Source organism: Harpia harpyja, chromosome 20 (assembly GCF_026419915.1).
Source record: "Harpia harpyja isolate bHarHar1 chromosome 20, bHarHar1 primary haplotype, whole genome shotgun sequence".
NCBI classification, from domain to species: Eukaryota; Metazoa; Chordata; class Aves; order Accipitriformes; family Accipitridae; genus Harpia; species Harpia harpyja.
The window spans coordinates 3,135,262-3,151,607 of NC_068959.1; the positions used below are offsets into that span (position 1 = coordinate 3,135,262).

The window sequence follows — 16,346 nt, forward strand, 5'->3', positions numbered from 1 at the left end:
CACACATATGCTGGAAACCGGAGGTAAACAGATTTCACTTTTAGCAACAGCCATATATTTAATTTATTTATTCAAGCCTCTCTGCCACCTCAGCCTCAAAGCAAAAAAAAAAAACAAAACCACAAAAAAAACCCAAAAGGACATTATTTGCCCCGATGACAAGTTACCCTTGGACCTGACCTTTTTCATTTAGGCAGTAAAACAGTGGTAGTTACAACCTCTTCCCAATATACTGGATGCCTGAAGCAATTAAAGAAGCTGCTGGAAGAGAACAGAGGAATGCATTCATCTGTTGAACAGGAGAGTGCCACCCGCTTCACATTCTACCGAAACAGATGAGGCAAGCAACTGCCTGATCCAGAAAACATCTGCTAAACAAAATCAAAATTAATGATAACCAGAATGAGCTCTTTGATGGCCGATTCTCACCCAGCTGCCAGGAACCATCAAAGAGCCACTCACAGAGGCAGCCAATTAGTTACTAATGCAAAAGAGTTTACAGGAGCAGGAACTGAGCTCAGGGCACCAGCACAACTCACATTTAACACTGCTGCACCTTTGGGTGGATTTGCAGTGTGCTGATGTGATGCACAGAAAGCCTTGTCTGGACCTTTTTCTCCTTAAAATGCTCCAAGGTCAGAGTTTAGATCCTCTGCCAGCACCCAACAAATCCTGACTTGCATCCCCAATACCACCATGCAGTTCTGTGCTGAAAGAGCACCTTTTCAATGAAAAAAAAAAAATCTACAATTTGTGACACTAAGGACTGTCAGGTGAGCATTAGGAGGCAGTCTCTTTGAAATCCTACAGCAATACACTCTTTCAAGTGTGTAAACTCATGTTTGTTCTAAAAAGTTACTGCAAGAATACTCAACACCAACACACACATTGAAAGAAAACTGTATTTTTTTTCCTACCTTTTCTTCTTGTAACTTCAAACCTTCTGGAGTCCTATAAGGAAAAAGAGAATTTTTTGTGTTTGGTTTTTTTTTTTTAAATACAAGAATTGTTCAAAGGCAGCATGAACAGAAACCCCTAAAAACATTAGTCATTGTCCCAGAGAAGCATCTATGAAGCTCTACACAATAACTGAGGAGTAACTACAAGCATATATTTCAGTTAGTCCACAGATATTTAATGGATCAATGTATCACCTAAAGTGATTCATCATTCTGTGGTAAGTTACATTGTAGAGCACAATATCTTTCTTTAAAAAGGATTTTTTTTCTCTATTGATGTTAAAAGGGAGCAGCTGGGAAGGTTATTATTACTATACCAAGGATTTAGGGTTAAGGAGGGAGGAGCCATTACAGATATTTTTAGCAGAGACTTGTTCAAATACCTGCATAATTTCAAAGCAACCGGACTACTCATGCTTAGAGCCGAGGGCTCGTTTCAATCTTTGCACACCTACATCATTTGCCCTATTTCTTGCAAAGCATCACTACCATCTCTAATAAAGAAATGTCTTTTAAACATTGCATAAAGTCTGAAGGGGTATTGCATTCCCAGACAACACTATCTACTTATACTAACGGTGAGTCTCCAGAGGAATAAATATTTAACTCCAAGCAGTAACATTCTTTATGGGTTAATTACAAATACTTATTTCTATCATTCAAGTTACTTCTTGCAACCAGTATTAAAAACAGTGGAATCACGGAGGACTCTCAAAGACCATCTTGCCTGGAGTCATGTTGACCCGGACAAAGCCCACTCATGGATGATGCAGGATTAACCCCACTGAGTGCAAACTTAAACCTGGGACCCCAAAGCGCCGTCAGGTCCCAGCACCGTCTCCACCAGACACGGGGAAGAGGAGCAAGCTCTCCAGTCCCCTGCCAGAAGCTCCTAAGGCAGGTTTTTACTCTTGTGGAAGTGCCTTCTTTAACCCCATTTCATTCCCTTAGTGCTCACTGTTCTCAGATGTTTGTTTATCAGAGAATGAAATAACAAAAAGGTTTGTTTCCCTCCTTTTGATAGGAAAATAACACATGGCCTCCCCAGACATCTGAGCTTTCTGGCCCACCTGATGCTTATTATAGTTTTATTTGTACTTTTTCACTTTTTTTAAAAAAAAAAATAAAGTACCTCCCTGCAGACCACGTTTAGACAAAGGGAAGTAAAGTATAGTGCTACGCTTCTAATGAAATATATCCACAGTCCCCTTCTGCAGTACGGCGCGCCCTGCCACAGGGTAATTGAAAATACAGAAAGCTGCCACTGGAGCACGCAATAAAAAAAAATACAGAGCTTTTCAAAGTGAAAGAAGATAGAAATAAACAGAAGAAAAAAAAAATCAGCTTATGGAAGTAACAACCTGCTCAGCTAACTCCTGAAAGCCTCACCTCCCTCACCCGAGCACATCAGACAGCATCAGGTAATTCAGAAGGAGGTGCTTTATTCAAGGATGGACTATTACACACACCGCACGCTACGGTGTTGTAGCTATTCATTTACTGCCTACCGAAACCGCTCCTTTCTGCCTCCGGCCCCTCTCGCGGGACCCCCGCGTTCCTCGGGCTCGGGGGACCGAACGGCATCGCTCAAACCTGGTGACGGTTTATACTTTGTCCACTGTCACCAGCTGTGTAGGCAACAGATGCTGCTTCTCTTTCCTACCGGCGGCCGGCAAGCTGTCTCTCTCAAAAACAAAGCTTTCCCCCAAACCGAGAAGGATCAGAACAGCAGAAACCGTCTCCGTGGCACCCTCCAAGTCAACTGAGGGGGATAAACAGAAAACGGGTATTTGCGTATAAAAATACTAAGTCATTATTCCCCGTAGGATGCTACCTCCGTGATCTTGAGAAATATATAAAATGGCATTCAGGATTAGTACAGACTTCAAAGCATTTATCCTCTTTAGGTAGCAAAGCTCTGAGCTGTGTAGACAGTTATACTCCAGGGACCTCTCAGAGCTTTTCAAAATATTAGTTTGAGAGGTGGGGCACGGGATAAAAATTCAGATACAGCCTGCTATCATTAAGCCCGTGTACATGTAATATATGCAAAAGGGAAGAGTACTTTTAAAGTTCCCCTGGAGTCCCTCACTTTAACAAGCTGTTTGAATTCTCTGCAGTTCAAAAGCTTAGAAACACTAAAACTAATTACAACTATTACATTGATCAAAAGAAAAAAGACAATCACACTCTATAAAAAATTCAAGTGTCAGCTCACTTGTATTAAATACCCTTTTGGTATTTCCATGAAAGGAACTGCATAGACATCATGAAAAACAAAGGATGGTCTTCAAAGTTTCTCTTCTTTTAGTCTGTTCCCCTTATAATTATAAGCTCTAATGAATGCAAACTACCCCAAAAAACAGATGCAGGATTCAGAGGAAAAGCTTGTTAGAAATGCAATGGGAGAACGTGAGATCAGGCTGCAAGTCATGACTTCTCATTACCTGGGAGAATACCAGCAAAATGTCATCATCCCCTCCCAAAATGTCCCCTTCCATGGAGAAAAGACCAATGGCATTGAGAATGCTCAACATTTCAGGAGAGCGCACAGAAGAATGGGAAATGGGAAAAATACCTGGCAACCATGGCAGGGCTTGAAGAGCAGCCACAAAAATGCATAAGCTCCAGGTAGAGACACAACTGTGGTTTCTATCCCTCTAGTAAAGTGAAGCTATGGCAAGGGCTCATTTTTCTTAGTTTGCCTCACCCAAATAATTTCTCTCTCCTGTAGCACAGAAAAGAAGAAATGATGCTAATTTTTCTCCTTGAGCGCATGTTGAACATAAGACCTTTCTATTAGTGACCTAATATACCACTAAGAGACATCACCAGCAATTCTGGCCACAGGCACAGCACTGTGCCGCACGCTATGACTTGGGCAATCTCTTCACAAAAAGGAATAGTCGCCCTTTCTTTGAAGTATAAGATATTGCTCTGAAGTAAGAAAAAAAATCACACAGAGGTTTTAATAGTGTTACTAGTAGAGAATCAAACTATTTTGATAAAAATGACACTAAAGTTCTCAGATGCATTGCCTGAGGAATACTTTTCTGCAGAAGCCATAAAGCAGATGGTTATAAATGAGACTTATTTCATGGGCACCATTTAATGACTGCAAATTCCTTTAACTAAAAATCTAATTTTATCAGAGCATAAATCATAAGCTTTGAAGGGAAAAATTTGTTTCAGATTTCTCATTCCTTCTATAAAGCTTCTTCAGGAATACCATTTTAATGCATTTCATTAATGCAAGGCAACAGTTTTATTTGTCAAGGTTTGCTTTTAGCACCTATTTTCCTCCTTTTTAATGTTAGTTAATTGAATGCAGAATAAAAGGTCCTTCTGTTCTATACCTGAAGTGCCTAATCATTATTACATGGAAATCAATGTAGTATGTTTGCTTCAGTATTGCTTTTCACCAGACATGTAGTTACTGAAAAAATGCATCTCCAAAAGACCAACCCAGTGTCAATGCATGACAGCAGATACAGTGTCATCAAGTACGATTACTAATCCTACCTGGATTAGGAGGGACAAAAATAAAAATCAAAATCAGAAATACAGTTCACTACCTGCTGTCACTCAGCTTCACTCCCCCGTACGTGCCGTGCATTGCACACCAAACACCCGCGTGAACCTTACGCAATTTAACAACCGTTCTGCACAAAGCCCTTTTCTGCTCTTACAAAAAGGGAATGCCAGTCTTTCAGAAGACAGCATCTCGATGTCCTGCCAAGACATAATAGCCGGTTTGTGTTATAGACTCCTGATTAATGCTGAATCATGGGCCCATGGATGAGCAGAGCACTTCTGGAATGAAGAATCAGATTTCATTCAGAACAAACATGGGGTGGGAGGGCAGGGGGAAACTTCATTGTGCAGAGTTAAAATACAGCTACACAGAGGGAATACACAATATAGTACAGTGCTTGGCTGCCAATGTGCTGCAAACAGAGTTACTGACGGTCATTAGTGATGGATCCAAGCAGCAAAACCACTTTCAGGTTGTTTGGTATCAGTATAAATGAAACCTTTAAACACCTCTGCATAAAAACATATCTACATTTGTCCTATACACCAACAAAGAACATACTGTGCACTATACAAGGCAATGCTATCTTCTTCCTGTAAATCCCTGTTGCAGGGAGGGCAGGCTACGTAAACTTCTGCTCTTCTGCTCCTGAAGCAGGAGGCCCCTCATCTCCTGACTCTGCTGGAAAAGGAGGGCATCACGCTGTTGGCAGGGAGTGCACAGCACCTTCCTAGCTCAGGCTCCGATTTCCACAAAACACTGTGCAGTCAAAGGTTTTCTTTCTCAAATATTGTACTTTATTTCTGTCTCCACTGAATTCATGGCTTTTTTTGCACTCTTGGATAACGGCAGATCTGGCTTCAACTCTCCTGTGGCTGAGCAAACTCCAGTGTGCTGGACAGCCCTGTTCGGTGTCTTGGTGTGCAGCCTTTGGGGTGCTGCTTCTGCACATCTTCAACAAGTGAAGCCCAGGAAATATAGAACCACCACCACTACACTAAGAATACCAATTTCTCTGTTAAGATCACTTCAGCTTAGCTTTCCTTCACCAATGCTAACCAGCAGTTGATCATTTTTGCTTTTTAGAGCTGCATTCAAGTAAACTGGGGCAAGGAAGGACCATGGGCATGTTCCTCTTAGCTCTGTAACTACAGGCAAGACCAACACACTGAAGGGCTAATTTCTTATTAGAAAATAGTGATCTATGGAGCCCAAGAAATTGCTGTACCAAACTGTGGGGACTGTTTGTCATGTAGAAACCCAATTCCCACACCTCAAGGGCAATCACCATTAATAACATCCACATACTCTCTCCAGCCAAGAAATGAGCAGGCAGAGCAGAACAGTCGTGTGGATGCTCTAACTACACAAAATTATTATTGCAGCACGAGCAAGGGGAGGTCATTCAGAAACAAAGCTAACCCAGATCTGTCTGCAGGAAGCACAGTATGAAGCAGAGCTTCCCTAAAGCTTTAAAACACCCCTGGGACTGGGGACAAGATGCAGACACACAAACAAACTGCTCTTGAGGTTCTCCTCAACTCTAGAAAAATGACACAGTCCAGCCTTTAGGCAGGCAATGCTAACCATCTAAAGCAGGTTAAAAAAGTGTCATTAGGTATCTAGAATTTATAACTGCTTGATGCATGTATAAATTCACATCACTACAAGCTGTGCGTGATGAAAAGCAATCTGTTAACCTAGATCCTACAACCATGGACTATACATCAAGGTGTATGTATAACGCACGCCCTTAGCAGTCTTAAATAAAAATATTCCAACCCACTACTAAAATAGCCCATGGTTTGACAACAGTCACAACCACACATGCTTTGCCATACACGATTCCCCAGTTCAGGGCTGGATGTAGCTGTGCTGGACGCTCCTGCCCACGAGGCACTCGCAGGACAGCCCCCGCGCTGCTCCGTGGGGCTGCGGACCAGGCACAACAAGAGATGGAGCATGGGGCAAGGCTCCCTGCCCTAAAATACTGCTCCGAAATGCATGCAGAGTCTAGCACTGTTACAAATTACAGTAGCCTCACAGCACTTTATACTTGGTTTGTAAGTGACATGCAATGCACATAGACAAGCTACCAACGGGGAGGGAAAAAAGACTGTTTCCTGATTTTTCTGTAACAGTTGTTCTTCCTTTTGTCCCTGCACATCCACATGTGGCCACATGCACTTTCCTGCATTCTAATTCGAAGAGAAAAGTGAGCACAGTTTGCAAGGTTAGTAATTAAACAGTCACAATTAGGCTTGAAATCAGGAAAGACAAGTTCCTGCTTGCTATTTCTTCCTAGTTTTCCTTTAACTAAAACCAGAGGATGAGTGCTCATAATCCAGACATGCACAGAGGCACATCACAAGCAGGAATCACTGAGCAATAGCTCAATGTAGCATTTTAAGGTACAAATCTTCACAGCACAGTGTTGCTTTGTAGTTCTCCTTCTTTCCCAACCTCCTCCATTTGCAGACCAGTATTTACAGAGATTTGTATATGGCTGTGCATTTGCCATCCTCTTTTTGTTAGCAGCTGCTGATCCCACAAGCATGATGCTTAACATGTACCACCAAGTTTGGCACCAACCAGGTACCAACTGCCCTCAAGTATAGCAATTCATAGGATAACCTTGCAGTGTTTTCAGTCTCCTGCCCTTTAACACTGATGTAGATTTAGTCAAAAGGAGTCCCTTTTTTATGACCACAAGCAAAGGTTAACATAGGGGACTTTGCCAAAAAAAAAAAATACAATTAATGCAGTAGATGGAAGAGATGCAGAAGAATAGGTAACACATTTCAGATCCACAAGTTGCCCATATTGCTGGACTGTAGCAACCCTCTTACCAGGTACCTTGTGGATGAGACTGCAGTGCTTGTGCAAGAGGATAAATCAAATTCAGCACATGCAGCTGGGCTCATGCTGGGTCTATCACTAAATTAGATGTTACCCCTGCACACACCAAGTCTCCAGGGACCTGCTCTCAGGATCAGCCTAACTGCTGTACAATTTCTAAATATACAGCCCTGACTCATTTAGCAAATTAATAAAGAAGCAGCTGTTGCTATTAATAGATTATCATCCCAGGGATTTTGGGGGGGTTTTTTTCCTCTTCAGAGCATGCTCTTCCGTATCTCAAGTGAGGGGTCAAGAAAATTACACTGACATCCAGTACAGGGCTAGGTGAGGCACTGTGCATACCAATTCTAGCATTTGCAGTGGTTATGACTAATACGCAGCTTAGTTTGACAATCAGGATTTTCTGTTTACAACCATGAACACAGAATATTTTCAAAAAAGACGCTAATGAGGCAGAGAACATCCACTTTATTTTTTTGAGCAGGCATGAGGAAAAAAAATAAATCACGCACTACCATTTAGAGAAAGCTTGCTATCAGTACAGACGCTGGCAATTTAGATTTGTCCTGTCTGGTATAAACATTGAGGGAAGCTCTGATGTCTCACATCACACAGTATCATCTGCTCACCCATACGGTAGCTAATTGAGATAATTGCTGCATCTCTGATTTTACTCACCACTATTTCTAGACTTCAGATGAGAAACCCAGGTATAGCTCCATAAATTTCCACATTGTCATAGCTCATGGGATGCCTGTTTTAGAAACCCCAAATTTGCAGATGTACCCTTCCTAGTATAAAAAACAGAGAATTCCCCTGCTTGATGGTAGAAAGTACTTTAAGTAGAACTGTCTTCCTTTAAAAACCACTGCTACAGCCTTTTATTTTTAAAGGGAGAATATGCTGCATTTGGTAAAAAATAGTCAATATTTAGTCTTTTGAGGTTAAGTAGCTTCTGAACAGAGTATCAGAAAGTATAACCCTCTGCCACATCATAGCCAAGTTAAAATTGCCTTAGATTTTTTTTTATTTGCAAGATGTTTTACTCTGGTCTTATTCTCTGCTTCAGGAATATACCAGAGTTTCCCCACCTAGGTATGATTTTTTTCACAGGTGCTCAACTGTGACATGAGAAAAACTTCCTGAAATTCGATTCCTGTGGTCAGTTTGTGCCACAGCTCAGCACAGAGCTGGCCACCCTGAGCCCATGGTCCCCGGGGGACAGCATCCAAGCACTAGCTACAGCACCAAAATTCAAGGTCATTAGTATCCAAGGCACCACTTAAACTGCAGGGAGGGCATCCCTGCAGCAGCTGGTGGTCCTGGTTGCTGTCAGCGGGAAGGTGATAGCCCCCAGCAGGCTGGGCAATGCAGGACCACCGAGAGGTATCACACACTGCATCTTGCCAGAAGTTTAAAAAAAAAAAAAAATAAAGGGAGCAGGGTTTTGTTTCTGTAAGGGACTGCATACAAGAGGGTTTCATCTTTAAGTTGTGCTATAGATGCATCCTGACAATCCCTGACACTCTCACTATCAAACCATAACCATCTATGTAAACTAAAATTCTTCGAATTTTATGCTGTTATTCAAGTATACAGTACCTGCCTTGTTCCACGTAACCCAACATTCAAATTTTCTAGTACTTCAAGCATAATAGCATCCCATAAGATACAGCATTTATTAAACCCTCTGGGTACTTGGGAAGGGGTAAGTGGGGTTTGGGGTACAGAGGAAGGACCCCAACATGTATATCCAAATACCATGAAAATATTCCACAGTACCTTGAACTGCAGATACTCTGATAACCAGCACTCAGCAAAAGCTTCTCATCTCCACAGGGATAATATACTAGTTAAGATTTAGAATGGTCTACAAACAGCAATTACAGCTTGTTAGAGATATCACATAAATGCAGGTAACAAGGAGTGGCTTATGAGTATATACCAAAGTGATAAAAAAATAAATTTAAGTCTTGTCTCCCTTTACTTTCATTAATGTTTAAAACAGGAGCAGGCTGTAGCCCAGTATAGATTTTAATTCAAATCTGATTCTTCCCTTCCTTTCTCCAAACTGACTTACAAGCAGGAAGAGCACACACATGGCAGAGAATACATTACTAATAATAATTCTTAAAATAAATACCAGGATATCAGATCTTCAACTGCATGCAAAATTGATACACTGTGCCTGTCTTATTCCAAGCTCATGTTCTGAAACTATGCCTCTATTTGAATTGTAAGCAAAAGCTTTTATCAAAAGCCTTTGCAATTTTGTACCTTACTTCCCAAAGCACTCCTTTCGCAGTCTGTCAGATCGGGAAATACGACTTTGCTGGGGGAAGGAGCACAAAATCATCCCCATGACTCCCCTGCTGCTTGGAATAACCAACTATGGTCTTCAGCTGCAGCAGTAAGTGAAACAATATTTAAGAATCTGAAGATAATTAGGAATTCCAGCAATAATTGATACTCCTGGACAAGTGCAGTTGAGGCTGTGAGTGGACTCCAGAGGGAGGCTTTATCCTGTTCAGGATGGCACTGAAAGGCTGGTATGACCCAGCTGTTTGCCATCATGGTGAAGTTTAAGGTGACATTTACTACTTAGAGATTTTAAGCAGTTCAGGTGTCATGCAAGTAATAACTAATGAACAAGTCAAGCAATGGGTATCCTATACAGCCAATACCTTCCAAATGCCAATAAGGAAGTTATGATACCTTAAAGAAATGAGCATGTTTGCTACATTCATTAGCATAAAAATAAGAGTTGGTATAACTACACAGGATACTTTGAGGTTGGCGATATAATTTAAGGCATAAGCCAGATAAGGTAACAAACATAACGGGTAAAAATTATCAAGGAACTGAAATAATATTGGCACAGCTGGCCTAGTTTACATTTGAACTGTGCTGTCACAGCCCAAATTAGATATACCACTGCACACCAACAGTGTCCCACTCCTTTCAGGGAACAGACAGTTAAGGTGCATCAGTGAGGTATGAACATCTTGCAGCACAGAGAAGGGAAAAGCAAACGTGCCAGTGCTTGGATCTGCAAGAGCACATGGAACATCACTTGCGAGCTCTGCGCTAGAGAAGCTTCTCCAGGGACAGAGCTCTTCTCCCCACAGGAGTGTGGGGTGCTGTGCATGTTTCTGGTGTCTCATGAGACTTTTTAAATAGGAGGATGGGTGGCAAAAACAGAGCATTGCATGAAAGCCAAATGAAAGCAATTAACTATTTCTACAAAACCACAGAGCAGTTCTGGTTCTGTAGCCCAGAGCAGACCGCAGGATGCCTGCCAGTCTGTACCTTAACCACTCGGGAGCTATCAGTGACATCCAAATATTTCCTGTAACAATTCAGCACAAAACAACTATACGTGTACCACAACACAGGATTACTCTCCACTTTCACACTATCCAGCTAGGACAATATTGTTCAGGCTACCTGCCAGCAGTGCCCCGGCAAACATAATACAGAATTTAATTTCTGAGATGCAGCGCTGTTTGAGGAGCTCCCTGCAGCAGATGGGAGACCCACTCCTGGAAGGGCTGATGAAGACCTGTGGCACTGCTCTGCTGCACCGCAGGTTGAGAAGAGGAGATGAGAAACTTGCCCCAAGGACCACGGCAAAACCAGCTTGGCTTCGGCACATACAAAAAAGCAGCCTCTCACACAGAAAGCAGGGAACAGGAGAAGGAAAGCTAGCTGTCAATTTTCAATATTTAATAAGATGCTCTTGTAAAATACCCCAGTAGGTTGAAAAATCAGTCTGAGCTACTAGTTTGGATTACCTTGTAGAGACTGAGTAGAGTAGTACTGCTGGCTTCCCATCCGAATCTCCTGGCCGAGTTCACCTTCAAATCTGTACTCCAGGTTTATTTTGGATCCAGGTTGTTTATGTCTCTTTTCTGCTATGCTTACGCTGGAAACTCCCTTCACAGCCACTGCCGCTGGCAATGACTCACAGAGCTACATTTTTGAGAATTCCTTTCAAGAGAGGAGAGGTGACCCCAGATCACACCACCTGGTGCTTCATGGGCAACTCAAAGCCCTCCTGAGCCAGCACAGAGCTGCCCATGAAATCTGGTCACCTCTAAAATGTCCAACGTTAGCATGGAAGCAGCCTTGCTGAAGGCAGAGGCAAAACTTGCCCAAAAACATCACCCCGGAGTGGTGAGCTCTATATATTTAGGTACTTGGGTGTATATTCCATTCAGTAGGATTTAGTGCCATGATGGTTCAACCCTGGGAAGCTGCACCTTCTAGTTCCACAGAAGTCCCTGTGCAGCACCCAGAAGCTTCAAGAGCTTTCCAGCACCCTCTGAACCAGCCTATGAGAAGTTGCACAATGTAAAAGTGACAGCAGTACTCTCCAAAATTAACACGGACCCGGCAAGTTGCAGCTTTTCAGTTAAATACTAACATTGCCTTTTTTTAATTACGTTTTCTATTTTAGTTCATTCTACACCCACGGAATTTCAGACTGCATGCACAGGTTTACTAACTATTCTAATCAGGACTAAATATACTTCAGAAAACAAACCTCTTCTCAGGAACATCCCAGAAATTTGAGAGATGGAAGGCTGAGTATCAAGAAAACTTACACCATTGCTATGTTCGAGAGTTAATTTCTCATGCAGAAGGGCTGTATATTGCTATGGCCTCAAGACTTATTTTTCCTTTATAAATGCAAAGCACAACTGCAATAATTCTACCACAGACCATGAAGAAATCGATTTAGCAATCTGAACATAAATTAAGCAATGTTTTTGATTCAGTAAACTTGTTCCTATGTAGATCAGAACAAGCATTAGTGAAGGTCAGTGACCCATACCCAAGTATTTGCTTTGATGAAGTTCATAGGAATTTTAGATCTGAGCACACTTCAAATTATTTGACCTGTAAATTAACCCTTTACACATTTTTTAAAGCAATTTTAGTGAATTGCTAGGAGCTTTTCTATTTGATTCAATGTTTTAAACGCATGTTAATGGAATTACATATTAATGAAACCACGAATTTGGTAACTAACAACCTTCTCATGAATAAGGAGCTCCAAACTGAACAAAGCCCAATATCACTGGAAAAGGATTTCAAGTGATTTTTACTATTAAAAAGGTATTATGGCTAAACTATTTTCTGAAAGACAAAATAAACACTTTCTAAGAGAAAACAGCAGTTATCTCAATTTCACTGACCTACCTGAAAGCTATGTTGAAGGCTTCCAGATTCATCTTGGTGTTTGGTGCCACACTGTATAAACGTTATTTCTTGTGGAACAAGCCTTCTGTACAGTTACTTTTTAAAAAAAATCTGCATTATAACTTACATCCCTTGAAGCTATTTTAACTGCATTCTTCATACATTAAAAATTTTAATATTCACACCTGTTAAATTCTGTGCAAATCTGAACAAATACATTTCTAGCTTAGAACCTTTCACCTCAAGCAAGATCAAGTAATTGGTACAATAACTTCATGGGTTTTAAAGGAAGATCAAATGAATTAATGTCTTTCAAGTACTATAATAGTTCTACAATTTATGTTAAAGTAAATCATTTGAGTAATGAATTTAATTCCTCAGAGTAACTCTTTCAAAAAAACCACTAATATGCATTAGTGAAGAATGAGGGTTTTTTTAAAATGCAAAAGCATGCAAAATATTTAAGTATTTTTAATAATAAAGCAGAAGTGATCTGAGACAATACAAAAACCTGTTTAAGAGAGTGCCAGTGTACTACTCGAGTCTACACAGCAACAAAATAACAGCGGACATGTGGAAGGGAACTGTTTTTCTTCACTTTTACAGAACAGAGGATGGACACCTCAAGGAAAAAGTACACCTGAGACAGAACTTGCAACTGCAGAATCTCCAACTCCACTGAAATGATCTGAGTGCTGATAAGTAGCAAAAGGCAGCTTTTTAATTGGCTTAAACTGCTTTATTGAAATAATGCACACAACTGTGGGTACTTGTAGGTGGGATGCAACTGGGAGAAATGGGATTCTCCAACTAGAACAAAATCCTGAGGCTTAAATATAAAATCCAATTGCAGCATGAATCCATTAAGGGGTCATCATTAGCCTGGCAGTGACTAATGTGTCTGCCAGTACATAAGTGTTCTAGGCAATGGCAGTTAAAAAAATAGCAGTCTTCCCTTCCCTTGCCTCCCCCACCATCTCCCACTTTCAGACATTTGAGTAATCATTTAGCAAACCTATGATAATCAGGAACTAATTAAATAACTGAAATTGTTTCAGCATTCATCATTTTCTTTTCATGAAAGTCACATTTCTAGATTTTTATGGCCTCATTCGCATGCCTCAGATCCAGACATTGTGCAGCAAGCCACATGGTGAGCTCTGGTCCAGAAAGCCACTGTCCCTGGTGGGACAGCCTGTACCGGACACCTATCAGAACGGGGACCTCAATCCACTGCAACGAAAGCCAACGCTGTCACCTTCAGCACTGAAAAGAGGTTCAGTTGCTTCTCCACTCCCACAAGCCCAGGGACTGAATGCTGAAGAGGGCATTACTGTCCTGCATTAATGCACCACGAGTCCCACCTCCCACCGAGCCAGGCAGTAGGGGTCCTCTCCAGTGGATGAAGATCACCATCCCTCGCTATGGCCACCGTGCTCCCATGGTCCCTCTCTGATTACTTTGCGCTTTGCAGGGTTTCGACATCAGAAAGTCAGGAGGGAAATGCTCTGGGCAGTAACTTTGCTGGTTCTCTTGGAACCACCTACGGCTCAGTTTTCCTTTTTTTAAGCAGCAAAAGGACTTTTTTCAGGTTTCACCTGAAGGTCCAGTGACCCAAATGAAGAGCCAGGACAAAGTTTGCTCATTAAATTTAGTTTAATTGGTCCCAGCAGCCCCAGCTGTAAAGAATTTGGGGCAAAGACAGCATCTCCACAATGGCCAGATGCACAATTTCCCTCCCAGAGCAATGGCAGCATACTCAAGAAGTGTAAGAGCTTCTGCTTCACTGTTTCTTCACTGACCTCCTCAGCAGGTGTTTAATACAAATATACATGGGTAAGCCCTCACTTGTTTTCTGTTTGCACAGTATGCAGAGCCTGAACACAGCACAAAAATAAAAAGACAAGAGTTGCAGCTGCAGCTGGTGTACAGTACCTCTTGATGCAACCTCCCCGCATCCGAATACAGCCTCCTGCTCCTGTCCACGTCCATCCATCCCCTCGTGACAGATGGGAAAACCCCAAGCAATACGAGAGATAACCAAAAGCTTCTTGATTTCATCGTTTCACGTCTGTTGAAAACAAGAGAACACTCATAAAACAATCATCTCGCAACAAAACCCAGCTCAGATTCAATAACACGGTGGAAGCTTCAGCTGACGGCACCCATCCACACTCGGTCAGTGTCGATGGAGCTTTGCAGACTCCCACAGCACATGCAGCAAAACATCAATTTTCCTGTTTTGCACCCATCAATGTACTGGCAATGAATTCCCACATTATAGCAGTTTTGCAAAACATTTACCCCAAAACTATCCTCCACAGGACTTGCTGTTCCCAGTCTGTTCCCACACAGCACCTGCAGAACTGGAGCCCTGGGATTTCTAAATCTAACTACTGCATCCAAAAGCAGACCACATCAAAACACGACATTATGGTACTGTGGAAGCCAAAGGGTGACTTTATCCCATCTCCAGAACCCCTAGCAGCACACGGTCACTCATAGCCAGGGACTCACACTTGCACCCTCAGCAGAGCTTCAGGAAAGCCCCAGACACCCGCATTCGGGGTCGGTATTGGGACCAGTGCTGTTTAACATCTTCATCGGCAACATGGACAGCGGGATTGAGTGTACCCTCAGCAAGTTTGCCAACACCACCAAGCTGTGTGGTGCCACTGACACACTGAAGGGAAGAGATGCCATCCAGAGGGACCGTGACAGGCTTGAGAGGTGGGCCGGTGCAAACCTCATGAAGTTCAAAAAGGCCAAGCGCAAGGTCCTGCCCGTGGGTTGGGGCAATCCCAAGCCCAAATACAGGCTGGGCGGAGAATGGATTGAGAGCAGCCCCAAGGAGAAGGACTTGGGTTGTTGGTTGAGGAGAAGCTCAACAAGACCCACCAATGTGCTTTTGCAGCCCAGAAAGCCAACCGTACCCTGGGCTGCATCAGAAGAAGCGTGACCAGCAGGTCGAGGGAGGGGATTCTCCCCCTCTAGTAGACCCCACCTGCAGTACTGCGTCCAGCTCTGGGGCCCCAACATCAGCAGGACATGGACCTGTTGGAGCGAGTCCAGAGGAGGGCCACAAAAACGATCAGAGGGCTGGAGCACCTCTGCTATGAGGACAGGCTCAGAGAGTTGGGGTGGTTCAGCCTGGAGAAGAGAAGGCTCCGGGGAGACCTTATGGCAGCCGGCCAGTGCCTAAAGGGGACCTACGGGAAAGCTGGAGAGGGACTTTGTACCAGGGCATGTAGTGATGGGACCAGGGGTAATGGATTTAAACTGAAAGAGGGTCAATTTAGATCAGATGTAAGGAAGAAGTTCTTCACTGTGAGGGTGGTGAGGCACTGGCACAGGTTGCCCAGAGAGGCTGTGGATGCCCCATCCCTGGAAGTGTTCAAGGTTGGATGGGGCTTTGAGCAACCTGGTCTGGGGGAAGGTGTCCCTGCCCACGGCAGGGGGGCTGGAACTAGGTGATCTTCAAGGTCCCTTCCAACCCAAACCATTCTATGATTCTATGGTTCCCTTGGACCACTGGAGGCTTCCAGCAATGTGACAGAAAATATCATTATTATTCCCCTCTGATTCAGAGGATGACACTGCCTCGAGCAGATACAGCCACTGCCACCCCCTTAGGCTACGATCAGGTTTGCAGGGCCAGCCAGCCAGGGTCTGAGAGCTGATACCCAAAACCCAGGAACAGTCACTCTTCCCCCAGATGGTCACCAAACCCACTAAAACTTGCAAGACCTGAAACAAATTCTGTGCTGGCTTCTCCAACCACGATG

At 42.9% G+C, this 16,346-nt stretch overlaps 1 protein-coding gene across 2 annotated transcripts in view; it reads right to left on the reverse strand.

Moving 5' to 3' along the window:
* The window catches only part of FSTL4 (follistatin like 4), a 240,379-nt gene that overhangs the window by 219,426 nt on the left and 4,607 nt on the right, over positions 1 to 16,346 (reverse strand). For both annotated transcript variants that reach the window (XM_052772036.1, XM_052772035.1), the window contains exons 2-3: positions 14,497 to 14,632; positions 918 to 951 (exon numbers count right to left, since the gene is read on the reverse strand). In XM_052772036.1, the coding sequence (XP_052627996.1) occupies positions 918 to 951; positions 14,497 to 14,622 (160 nt within the window). In that variant the 5' untranslated portion in view covers positions 14,623 to 14,632. The remainder of the gene's footprint in view (positions 1 to 917; positions 952 to 14,496; positions 14,633 to 16,346) is intronic.